This window comes from Pipistrellus hanaki (assembly GCF_964339955.1).
Source record: "Pipistrellus hanaki genome assembly, chromosome: 3".
Classification (NCBI taxonomy): domain Eukaryota; kingdom Metazoa; phylum Chordata; class Mammalia; order Chiroptera; family Vespertilionidae; genus Pipistrellus; species Pipistrellus hanaki.
In genome coordinates this window covers 40560886-40573606 of record NC_140505.1, presented here as the reverse complement: position 1 = coordinate 40573606, position 12721 = coordinate 40560886, and the positions used below count along the sequence as shown (strand labels likewise).

At 37.9% G+C, this 12721-nt stretch overlaps 1 protein-coding gene across 1 annotated transcript in view; it reads left to right on the top strand.

Annotated features, from left to right (window-relative positions):
- The window catches only part of GPC6 (glypican 6), a 1067089-nt gene that overhangs the window by 520098 nt on the left and 534270 nt on the right, over positions 1-12721 (top strand). Inside the window, exon 3 of the mRNA XM_084876725.1 lies at positions 8585-8976. Coding sequence (XP_084732851.1) covers positions 8585-8976 — 392 coding nt within the window. The remainder of the gene's footprint in view (positions 1-8584; positions 8977-12721) is intronic.

Sequence of the window (12721 nt, the reverse complement as noted above, 5' to 3'; positions counted from 1 at the left end):
TTATTTTACTTCCTATTTAGTGTTCAAATAGCAGTGTGAATATTTAACTTGGGATACACTACAAAGCTACCCCACCCCACTCTCTTGTCCTTCCTTAGAACTCATCCTCCTCTGTAATGGTTTGGAGCTCTAGGTTACATGCTCATTCAAGTGGTGTGGGACACCTTGCTTAACATTTCTGAGCCTCACTTTTCTCATCTGCTAACTGCATATGCTAATTACTGAGTCACTTAAAAGGTAGGTAAATCTTATAGCATAGTATATGATATCCATTAAATATCAGGCAACTTCTTATCTGTAATTATGCTTGAAATTGCCATCATTGTGTAGCAAATCAATTTGTCATCTTCACGTAAGGTCTGGTGCCTTTACTTTCCTTCTAAAATGTAATGGCGAATGAAAATAATGAATATATCCTGTTGACATATTGATTCCTTTTAAGACAGCTTGTGTTGGTTGGAGTGGGGACATTTCCTTAAGGGTCATAATAATCCACCAAACAGGAAAGGTGTAAATTACTACTTTTTAAATTATATAAATTTCTATTAACTCCTGGGATGAATTGAATAAGTAAATATATAATGCTTATCATAATGTAATAAGCTTAATCTATGAAAACATACACATCACACATGCAGAGCAAGAAAAATATAAATTAAGAGATAAAGAAGTGGCAAACACAAATGACTTTTTGTCTATAGCAACATTGTCTAATAGTAATTATAGACTACTATTTCTCCCTTTTGAATAATTATTATTTTTAAATTAATGTTATGTAATTTCAACCCCATCATTTAGAGAATGCATATTGAAGGTTTATTTTTTGCACGAAAATGCAATTGATGTTTAAGAAAAATTTCTAAAACAATATATTCGGATATCTATTCAAAATATTCTTCCCTTTTTTTTCTATATCATTTTTAACCTGTATTATGAAGAAATAAAAGACAACATAGATTTGTTTATTGAAATCAAATAAACAAATTTGTGAAAAACAAATAAACAAATAAAAAACTCTCTGTGGAGCTTTGTCAAATCAAAACAAAGCTCCACAGAGAGTTTATTCAGTATGGCAGAACAGCTGTTGAATAGAGGGCAGTACTGCAATATGGGAAAGTCAAAGCGGTTTGAGAGCTAACTCAAATATCGCACTCTGAGCATTGCTTAAAGTGTGAATGTGAATACAGTCAGATTGGTGAAATCATGAGCTACGAGGTCAAGGCCCAGCAGGAACAGTGGCAGCAAGGCAGTAAAGAATGAAGCCAGGCAAAGCAAGGCTCCTAACAGGCAGAGTTGTTCACAGAGGAAGTGACAGAGCAGTCTTGGTAATCCACATGTTTTTGAGCCAGAGGCTATGAGGAGATTATGTATAGATGTACATGAATTTGGAGCATAGGTGGATATGAATGATTAATATATTTTATTGATTTTTTACAGAGAAGAAGAGAGGGACAGAGAGTTAGAAACATCGATGAGAGAGAAACATTGACCAGCTGCCTCCTGCACACCCCCTACTGGGGATGTGCCTGCAACCAAGGTACATGCCCTTGACTGGACTCGATCCTGGGACCTTTCAGACCACAGGCTGATGCTCTATCCACTGAGCCAATCCAGTTTTGGCGGATATGAATGTTTATATATGCAGAAATGTAAATGAGTTTAGGGTATAGCAAGAGAGCATATCAATTGTCCTTTCTAATTGTTGGTTTGTGGCATCTCTCTCCCTCTGAGGTCTGCCCACAAAGTTATCACTAGCCAAGAAGAACTCAGAACAGATAGATGTGTTTCACTGGGTGATCATGTTCATCCCTCTATCTACTCACACACTATTCACCACGTTTTAAGGCCCAGCCATTTGATGGGCACCATACGAGTACATGTCAATGATATTTGCCACCAAGAATCTTACCTGGCAATATAACTTATATTTCTGCAGCTTCTTATAAAGTTATAGTTTCTCAAATGTATTTTGAAAAAAAAATTGTGAGGATGGTGATGTCTAGAAATGTTGCTGGCATTTTCTCAGAGTGTTTTGATGTCCTAATTTTAGGCCTCTGGAATTTATCCGTAGAAAGGTGGCTCTCAGGGTGTGGAAGGAGAGTGATTTTGTCCCTCCTCCCCCCACCCCCAAGTGACATTTGGTAAAGTCAGGAGACAGTTTTGGCCCTCACTACTGGGGGAAGGATGTGCTACTGGCCTCTAGTACGTGGAAGCCAGAGATGCTACTTCATACTGTACTATATAATGCACAGTATTATGCATTTCATATGACAAACTTCCCAACACAGGTTTGTCATATGAAGACGTCAGCAGTGCTGAGGCTGAGCCCCTGATGGAGAGGAATGGCATTGAACTGTAAAATGCCACCGAAGCTGTGAAAGCTTTATGTGGCAAGGGCGCCCTGAGCAGCACCAGTCTTCACCTCTTCTCACAAGGTCTCGCCTCCTGGGAGTGGGAAGAGATAGGTCACATCGAGATCGTGTTTTCTCACCCTCAAAGTCAAATATAAAAGAGAGTAAACAGCACTGTGCTTGTTCCTCCATGAATGCTCTTCATTATCTCAGTCTTTTTTTTTGTAGTCATATCAGCTTATAGAGGCAAACAAGACTGTTGACAAGAGAAATTATCTCAAAACATGTACCTGAAACCTGGCAGTTGTGTGCAGAATGAGGAAGCATGTTCCTATCACTTAACCTTGAAAAAGGCATGTTGGGGGCAGGGTCGTAGTTTTTTTTTGTGTGTCTATGAATCACAACCCTTAGAGGACATCAACTTTTGGAATTATTTTACTTCCATACCATCTCCTCCAGATGCTTTTTTAGCCAAGTCATGGGTTCTGGATGGACTGACTAATTTATTACGCTTTTGTAGGGAAAGGAGAAAATGAAAGAGATGGGGAGAGAAATAACACTCAACACAAATGCATAGGTTTAGGGAAGCAAATTTATTCATCTTTCTTTTTTTTCCTTTTTCCTTTTTAAAATTTTTATTTATTGATTAAGATATTACATATTAGTCCCTATCTCCTCATTACCTTCCCAACACCCCCCCCCCCACTCATGCCCCCACCCCACTGTTGTCTGTGATCACTGGTTAGGCTTATATGTATGCACACAATTCCTCTGGTTGATCTCTCTGCCTTACCCCACCCTCCCCTACCTTCCCTCTGAGGTTTGACAGTCTGATTGATGCTTTTGGGAAGCAAATTTAGTACTCCCGCTTCATCCTGGTAGAACAAGTTCATTCTGTCATCCTTTATAGATATATAATTTCCACATCACAGTGACCAAAGCTTTCTTACTCATTGGGTTCTGTAATTACATGGATTTACACCATCATCCTGAAAAGTTAAGCTTTTTATTTTCCATATATATATACACACACACACACACACACACACACACACATACACACACACACACAGTATTTTCCAGCGTATAAGACGGCCCCCTAATTTTACAGTTAAAACATAAGTTTAGGCCTATATTCGCTGTATAAGACTACCCCCCACTTCCGAGGCAACACCAGTTCTTTTTTTAATAGACCGCCTCTCTGACTCTGGCCAATCTGAGCAGGCTTTTTATGCATGCAAATTATACATGTTCTGTACCCAAAGTTACACTGTGTTCTAGTAAAAAGCCTGGTCAGATTGGCCAGAGTCAGAGAGGCGGTCTATTAAAAAAAGAACTGGTGTTACCTCAGAAGTGGGGGGTAGTCTTATACAGCAAATATAGGCCTAAACCTATGTTTTAACTGTAAAAATCAGGGGGCCGTCTTATACGCCGGAAAATACGGGGTGTGTGTGTGTGTGTGTGTGTGTGTGTGTGTGTGTGTATAATTTCAGAGAGAAAGGGAGGAGGAGAGAGAGATAGAAACATCAATGATGAGAGAAAATCATCAGTCACTGCCTCCTGGATGCCCCACACTGGGGATGAGCCCACAACTCAGACATGTGTCCTGACCAGGTATCGAACTGTGACCTCCTGGTTCATATGTTGATGCTCAACTACTGAGCCAAGCCTGCCAGGCAAGAAATGTTAGCTTTAAATGAGATTTCAGTAAGAAGTGTTTTGGAGAATATGAAATAGAATAGGAAAATGCTACAATTTCTAGGTAAATGCTGAGTATGTTTCTCTATAGTAGTATTAATAAGACATTTACAGCTTGATTGAGCAAAACTTTTGCTGTTTCTTATTGGCTGAAAATTCCTAGTGAGTGTCTAGTCTGCCCTTCCCCTCCTCTTACCTCCCCAGTCCCCTGGGTACATCTTACCTTTAGGTCCATTTATGTGAAGGCTTCATTTGAAGAGTCTCTTCGATATCTTGGGGCATCTCCTGGCTCCTGGGAGTTGATTTTCCCACCTTAAGAGCCATGTCCCAGTGATCAGGCCTCATGCACAGAGTTTCTTTTTGCTTTTGGAACAGTGGTGTTTTTTATCTACAGCATTGTTCTCCCACTTGAGTCAGTCTGCCCTGCAGCCAACAGATGTTTGCATCCAGATCTCCCCTGTAGATGAATAAAAAACCTCCCAGAGGCTAATACTGGCTGGAAAAGGTTCCTTTGTGCATCTATGAAGTATAACTAAGCCCTAAGCAATCACTTTTGATGTATATTTTGTGATTGGGAAAAAGAAAAAAAAAAAGAAAGGTTTTTTTTTTTTTCTTTTCTTTTTTTCCTGCCAAACTGTTTCTTGCAGATGAGAATTTTTGTTGAGTAAAGGCTTTATCCAATGTGAGCTTTACCCTCTGAGATTGAATGAAGGGCTAGGTAAGATTGTTTTTCCTTATATTGCTCTTCAATTTTGTTCTCTGTGCTGCTTGGGCATAATACTCCATCAGCAAAATGGATCTGATAACTGTCTTCCAAATATCCATCTTGTTTGGTTTGCTGGGAAACAATTTTCATCCAAGCATAAAATATATTGTTAAAAGAGTCAACCTTCATAAGGTTGAAGTCTGAGTCTATGGACATCCTAACAGTGAAATGAACATACTTATTTTTGGAGGTCATTGGTTTTGCCTCGGTACCTTAGGTATTCCCTCCTCCCCCATCTTTTATAAGAAATAAGATCAATGTCCCTTAAGGTAGCATCATTTGTCATAATTACCTGATACTTTGGTGTCTTTCAATACCAATATTAACTTTGACTATGAGATCACTAAACCGTATAATAATTTTGAACAAGGAATCATAATTTGATTGTTGAGGACCAGTGAAGCTAATATCAAACTTTTCAGACAATGACACACCCTTAGACACAAATTTAAGCTTGGAAGCTAATAAAATGCTTCTTGGGTTAGATTTATTGAAATATGATAAATTGGTTTCTCTATTTAATGATGAATTTAGGCATGAGGAAACAAACCACATGATAGAGTGAGTGAGCAGTTTGGTTTTTACCATTCAACTGCAAAGTGGGTATAAGAGCCATAGTTCATGTTTTCCCAGTTAAGAGGGGATAAGCCTAAGGAATGTTACTTTCAATAAAATAAAAAATACAATGTTTATCCCTACACAGAATCATTTATATCTAAGTCTTTGAAAAGCAATGAGAACCTGAGGATCTTTTCCTTTTTTCTTTTGTTTGTTTTGTTTAGTTCTTAGCAATCCAGACCACACTATTGATTGCTAACTATTCATTGCTGAAGGCAGTACTCTGTATTTAATAAATTAAGCTTTAATCTCTGAGTCTAACAAAATAATTGACCTCAAAAAGAAGATAAATGAATATGCTGTCCTGAGCTCATGATTAGAATCTACTTTCTAGTTTCATCATTTTAGTATTTTTCAATTTACTGATTTTTTTCATCCTTTTGTAGTTTCTTTTCACAATTTTTAACACCTACTATATCAACAAAGTCAAGCTATTATTATTCTTGGTTTTGAGATTGAAAAGTTTTAATATGACATTTTTATACTTTGCTATTAATATTAATCATTTAATGTAGTTTCTATTTTAGAAAAAGCTAGGTGACTAGTGTTCCTAAAAATATAAAAATTTTCTGATATCACAAAATCATAAATAACATAACATATAGCATATATAAATATTTTGATTAATTGATACTCTGAAATTTTGGGAAAATTGGCCCTATTTGCTTCAACACTGATTTTATTTACTAAATCCTTGAACATTAGGGAGTTTTTAATAATAGTTAGCATTATTTTACATTTGGGGAAAAATTAAAAGAAGAAATATTTGGTGCTTTGGAAAAGATCACAAAAAGTTTATAAACCATGACTTTTATATAACCCCTCAGTATTTATTGCCTCTCCAACAGAATTTCGTTGATTAGGAAAGTATATTCTTCACAGTAAGAGGGTGAAGATGTGAACAATGTTTTTTATTTTGCTTTGGTGCTTTGGTTTCATTTGATAACAAATATAAAACAATCATTATTCTTCTAGACACCATATCAAGGCAATTAATGGTTCATCACTATTAGAATGAAAGTACCTCAATCAGGTTCTTTGGGAAACTTTTGGTGAAGCAGAAGTAATGTGTAGCTTCCATGGAATCCATGGAGAGATTTATAGTTTTTCCTTGGATTTCTCAGGAAAAAGGCCCTTGAGAGTTCCAAAAAGGAGAGTTATTTTGTTGGTTTTAGGTTTTGTATTTTGTCCCTTTGTTTTGGGTGGGGTTATTTTTGTTTTGTTTTGTTTTGTTTTGTTTCTATTTAGAATTGTTGAGGTGTCCAGGACTTCATTTGTCTCTGCATTAGCTGAGAGGGAACATACCTTCATGGAATAAAAGGGAGTTTTAGAGGTAAAGCAGAATTGCTCGTTTGTTAGCAACTTGGATTTATAAACTTAGAAGCATTATCTTTCCTTAGCCACCCCAATCACAGTCTACATATGGGGTAAAGCTTGAGCTTCCTCTGCCCATGCTCATTTGCGCACAATAATAGTTCCCTATACACATGCACTCTTTCTTGAGTGAACGTAATCTAGGGCCAATGAAGCCGGCAGTATTCGGTGGTGTTAGTTCTTATTTTTTGCATCCTTAGTTTTCCAGTAACATTCAAGTGCTGTTGCAGGAAGGAAGAGTTTATTTCTTGGGATAGTCTTTTTTATTTAGAACCTCTTAACTAGAAAGTCCAATTGCATATATTTCCCTCAAATTTTCTAAAATGATAGTTTATATTTCTAATGATAATGCAGAGTATTTCATAACTTTTCAGTTCATTATGACAATGAAGTTCATTATATTTTTGCTATTAAGTAAATCTAATTGCATTATCACTCTCTGAACACTGACAATCAATTGCTATATATAGCAATTAAAAAGTCAAAACTATCACAGTAATTTGAATGTAGTATTTATTAACTATTCCAAATAAAAGCAGTTTAATTAAACCTACTGTTAGCATAGATTTGTAAATGTGATGGTGCAAATGGTTTTATTAATATGTATTTGCTATTATGTTAATGACAGTATTTTGCAACATATTTTGTTTTGACTTCATGTCAAACTATAAGATTTTCTAAAATTTAACAATAAATGGAAAAATAATTGGGCAACTATGGAGGAATAGTAAATGCTAAACTCCTAATAATAGTAGATGTTCTTTCAAATAGAAACCACATGTTTCTCTATTTTCTTTGACTCAAGAGTATAGATGTAGGGAAAATTTCATTTTAAATAGTTACCAGCCTTGCCCTGTGTTCTTAGTGGTTAGAGCATTGCCCTTAACACCAAGGATTGTGGGTTCAATTGATTTCCTATCAAGGCACATACCTGGTTTGAGGGGTCTATCCCCAGCCCTGGTCAGGGCTCCTGTATAAGGCAACCCATGTATGTATTTCACTCAGTCTCCCTGCCCCACTCTTTGACCCTCCTGCTAGTCTACACTCCCTAAAAAGAAAAAAGAAACAATGAAAAAAGTATCCTAACGTGAAGATGTATATACTAGAGGCCCGGTGCACAAAATTTGTGCATGGGAGTTGAGGTCCCCTCAGCCCAGCCTGCACCCTCTCCAATCTGGGAACCTTTGGGGGATGTCTGACTGCCGGTTTAGGCCTGATCCTGAGAATCAGCCCTAAATCATCAGTTGAACATCCCTTTCACAATCCAGGACCATTAGTTCCTAACTGCTCACCTGCCTGCCTGTCTGATTGCCCCTAACTGCCCCCCCCCTGCCAGCCTGATGGCCCACAAGTGCCTCTCCCACTGTCCTGATAGCCCCCAACTCCCCCACCCCATTGGCTTGTTTGCCACTTACTGCCCCCCTCTGCTGGCCCAGTTGCCCCTAACTGCCCCCCCCCCCCCCCCCCCCCCCCCCCGTTGGCCTGGTCGCCCCACACAGCCTGCTGTTTGGTCATCTCTCACTAACCCCCCTGATGACCTGGTCACCCTATGCAGCCTGCTGTTTAGTCATTTGGTTAGCCCTCACTAACGCCCCTGCTGGTTTTGTTGCCTCATGCAGCCTGCTGTTTGGTTGTTACTGTGATGGTGTCCCAGACAATTTGCATATTCCTCTATTATTAGTAGTAGATAGATAGATAAATAGATAGATAGAGTTATTATTTTATTGGGATTTATAGCTCTTCTTAATGTTCGACTATTTTCTCTTTTTATTTGCAGAATTTTTCCGAGAACTCCTAGAAAATGCAGAAAAGTCACTCAATGATATGTTTGTCCGGACCTATGGGATGCTGTACATGCAGAATTCAGAAGTGTTCCAGGACCTGTTCACAGAGCTGAAGAGATACTACACTGGGGGCAACGTGAACCTGGAGGAGATGCTCAATGACTTCTGGGCTCGGCTCCTGGAACGGATGTTTCAGCTAATAAACCCGCAGTATCACTTCAGCGAGGACTACCTGGAATGCGTGAGCAAATACACAGACCAGCTGAAGCCATTTGGAGATGTACCCCGTAAACTGAAAATCCAGGTCACCCGCGCCTTCATTGCTGCTCGGACCTTTGTCCAGGGGCTGACTGTGGGCAGAGAAGTTGCCAATCGAGTTTCCAAGGTAATTGAAAATCTCTTATCTTTCTAATTGGTCTTCCACATTTACTCATTCTATAAAACGAATGTTTGCAAGAAATTCAAGGTGAAAATTCTCACATACAGTGATCCTTGCTCTTCGAGAAATAAGCTAAGTGCCAAAGCTTAAGTCTGGCTTTTTTTCTTGCTTAGTGTGAGAGGAGATAGGATTTCAAGTTGTTCTGTGCACTTTGGAACATAATGCCAATATTTATCAGCAGTACAGCAGAGGAGTTTTTAGTAGGGATGGTGCAAAATCAGGTGTCTCGTAACCATGACCACTTGGCATTTCTGATCAGAGTTTTAAGGATGATAAATACTCATGAAGCAGTCCATCCTGAGGTTATAATCCCCTGCTAAGTCCCAAGGTGACAGTCTTCCTGAGGCCTGCGAGTGGAGACAAGCTCTTTCACAGTGCCAGCACCTGGCATTTCTTCTTCTTTATCACCCTTGTCAAAGTGGCCAAATTCCTTAATCATGAAGGAAGAACCTAGTGCTGACACCTGTAGAACTGGATTACCGAGGCCTAATGAATACAAAGTGTAGATTCTTGCAGAGCATTCCCTTTGTTACATATTAGCTTTGTAATTCAATGCCACGTATCACATTGGGCTTAGGAGGAAGATAAATCACTAGCACACATATGTACCTTTTCTTGAGGGTGTCTCTAACCCCTTAATGCCAGGAGTGTTTCCCCACTGCTGTCTTTAAACATTGACTATTTGCTAAAACTATTTCCTGTGCAGAAGATATCTGCCTTTGTTTAAATTGTTCCTTGACATTCAACTGCTCTTAGGAGATGGGCTGGCCCCCTTATGAGGTCAGTCCAAGGAACACACTGAAAGATGATGACTTTCAGAGGCAAAGTAAAAACAATACTTAACAGGAATCTGATCTGATGTCACCCAAAGAAGGTCATATTTGTACAAAGATTATTGCTAAACTCAACTTCCTTATGGCAGGGTTGTGTCCAAGAGTCCACAGTTTTCATAACTCTTGGTACTATTCTGCCATGTTCTTTTTCCTGCTTTGCTCGCCTCATTATTTGTATATTGGCATAAAGTTCAAGGATTCTCCTAAAAAATGTTTCTTTGGCACTATTTGTAAAATCCATAGCAATTCATTTTAAAATTGTCAGTTCCTAAAACATTTATTTGAGCCTCTGGAAAGATTAATTGCAAGAAGGCTTTAAAGGGGATAATCACAAAATATTTAATAACATACAACTCTAATTATAAAAACAATGTTGTTGTTTGTTTGTTTTTTAATTGAAAATCAACAATATTCTGAAGTATAGAGCCCTAAAGGTGATTGATAAGGAATTGGCCAGGTGTAACAAGAGAAAGTATGATGACCAGAGAAGGTTTGTAACATATAGATAAGTATAAAACAATAGATATATAGTCCATATGTTCTAGAGCAGATAGATTTTTGTGCCTTTTAAAAGTTTAATTACAGAGGCTTCAAATTAAAGTCTTTGCTATTGTTGAACAATGAAGCAGACATTCATCCAGCTTTTGAGAAACATGAGGTAAGACATTCAAAGCATGGATTGGTATATGCAACATTCCTGATTGTTTATGTTGATTCTGCCTAAGTGTGACTAATATTTAAATGCATATATTTTGGTCTGGAGACATTCCAGTGAGATAAAAGGATATTTTCTAGAAAGGCTTCTAAAAAGCCACAGAGGAGGGTACTGGTGACTCCTTTTCCTCAGGGGATGTCATTAACGATTGCTGGAGATGGTGCCTTCCCTTCAGTGCATCATCCCCTGACTCCCAGACTGAGATCTTTGCCTATCAAAAGGTAACATGCTACTCTTTGTGGTGAAGGTTGACATCATGGACTAACCATCAGTAGATATGACCTTTAATTTTTTTCCAGATGTGGTGAGGGATGTACTCTTCAGTACCAAGAGCTTGTTTCCCCTAATTTCCTCATAGCCAACATCCATTTGCAGAGCAGCTGCTATGGGTTTATAATATAGTTTGTGGTCATGTAACCATGGAATACTCACTGTTCAATGTAGAAATGGGCTTATTTGACTCGAGTTTTATTAGTACTAATTTACTCAAATCATAAATCCTATGCTGTCATCTGGGCACCACCATTGATAGATGATAGATAGATGATAGATAGATAGATAGATAGATATGAATATATACACTTGGTTTAAAATAAACTGAGCACTTTTTTTCCCCAAATAATTTATGACTCAGGGGTTTACATATGTTACTGATGAACTTTCTCACCTAATTTTACCAAATGGTCTGTAGAAACTAAATCAGATAGATCTATGTGGACTATTCCAGTGCTGGTGATTTTCAGCACCCAAACTATTTTTGGTAATAAGAATAAAATATTACAAGGGCAAAATATATAAAGAAGAGAAGCAAGGTTGGTGTTTGAGGTTTAAGCCCTTCATAAATCTGAAATCTCCCTGTGATGTGTTCATCGAGTGATTAGAATTGGTGAAATGATTGCAGAGGAGTTCAGATATTCAAGGCCAAGTTCCAAAATTGAGATCCACAAACTGGTTTATCTCCTGCATCTTGGTTTGAGGGATATTTTCTTTTCCTCAGTTTCTCTCTTTTTTTTCAGTGGTTTCTTAAATATTGAAGGGATCATTAACAGCTTCTAATTAATTATTTTGACTGGATTTTTTTTTCTTTTTGGAAAAATACAGCAGAGCAGTTTGACATAAATGTTTTGAGACATCATTACAGGGAATTTTCTTATCAGAAAAATGGATGACTAAATTTTCAGGCATAAACATAATAATTTTTTAAACTTATTTTTGCCATCTTCTATATATATTGTCTTTTGCTTAGCTTAGAATGGAGCAAGTAATTTTAATTAACTATAACTGGATCTTAGTTTTGTTTGAAGTATTATATGATTCTAGAATAGATATCTGTGGTCATTTAGGCAGGATTCATTTTCTGCATGAATGACTATTTTTGAGTTTTTCACATGTTGACAAGATGAGAAGAATCAGTAACTTTTATGCTTTACTGGTGGAATTGTCAAGTTATCTATGTAATTTGGATAAGAATTTCAAAATACCGGTATTATTGAAGAAGTCCATATCCTAAAACTGCAATTCTGCACCTGGAGAAACTGTTTCTTGTGTGCACAGATATAGAGAAGGATGTTTAAAGCAGCATTGTTTACAACAACAGCAAAATGTAGAGTTATCATTAACGACCCATTTACATTAAGGACCATCTCTGATCTCTTCACACCATGGAATCCTAGGCAGCCCTGAAAATAAGGAAATTACATTTCCATGACACATCTGTATATTGCATTGTGTGCCCACCACCCAAAGTCAAATAATCTTTCATCACCATATATTTGACCCCCTTTACCCTGTTCCCTTTGGCAACCACCACACTGTTGTCTGTGTGTATGAGTTTCAATTTTATATCGCTTATGGCTGTATATATAGATACACACTCACTAGAGGCCCAGTGCACTAAATTTGTGCAAGGGGCTTGGCCCCTGCCGTAGTGGTGGCCACCTCTGCCTCAGCCCTTGAAGCCCTGCTTTGTTTGGAAGGTCATCTGGAAAGAAACCCTGCCTAATTAACTTATTATGCTTTTATTATATAGAACTAGAGGCTCAATACACAAAAATTTATGCAAGAATAGGCTTTCGGCACTGGCTTCCCTCCAACACCTGGGACCCAGGCTGCTGGCACCCGGGACCTAGACTGCCGACATTGG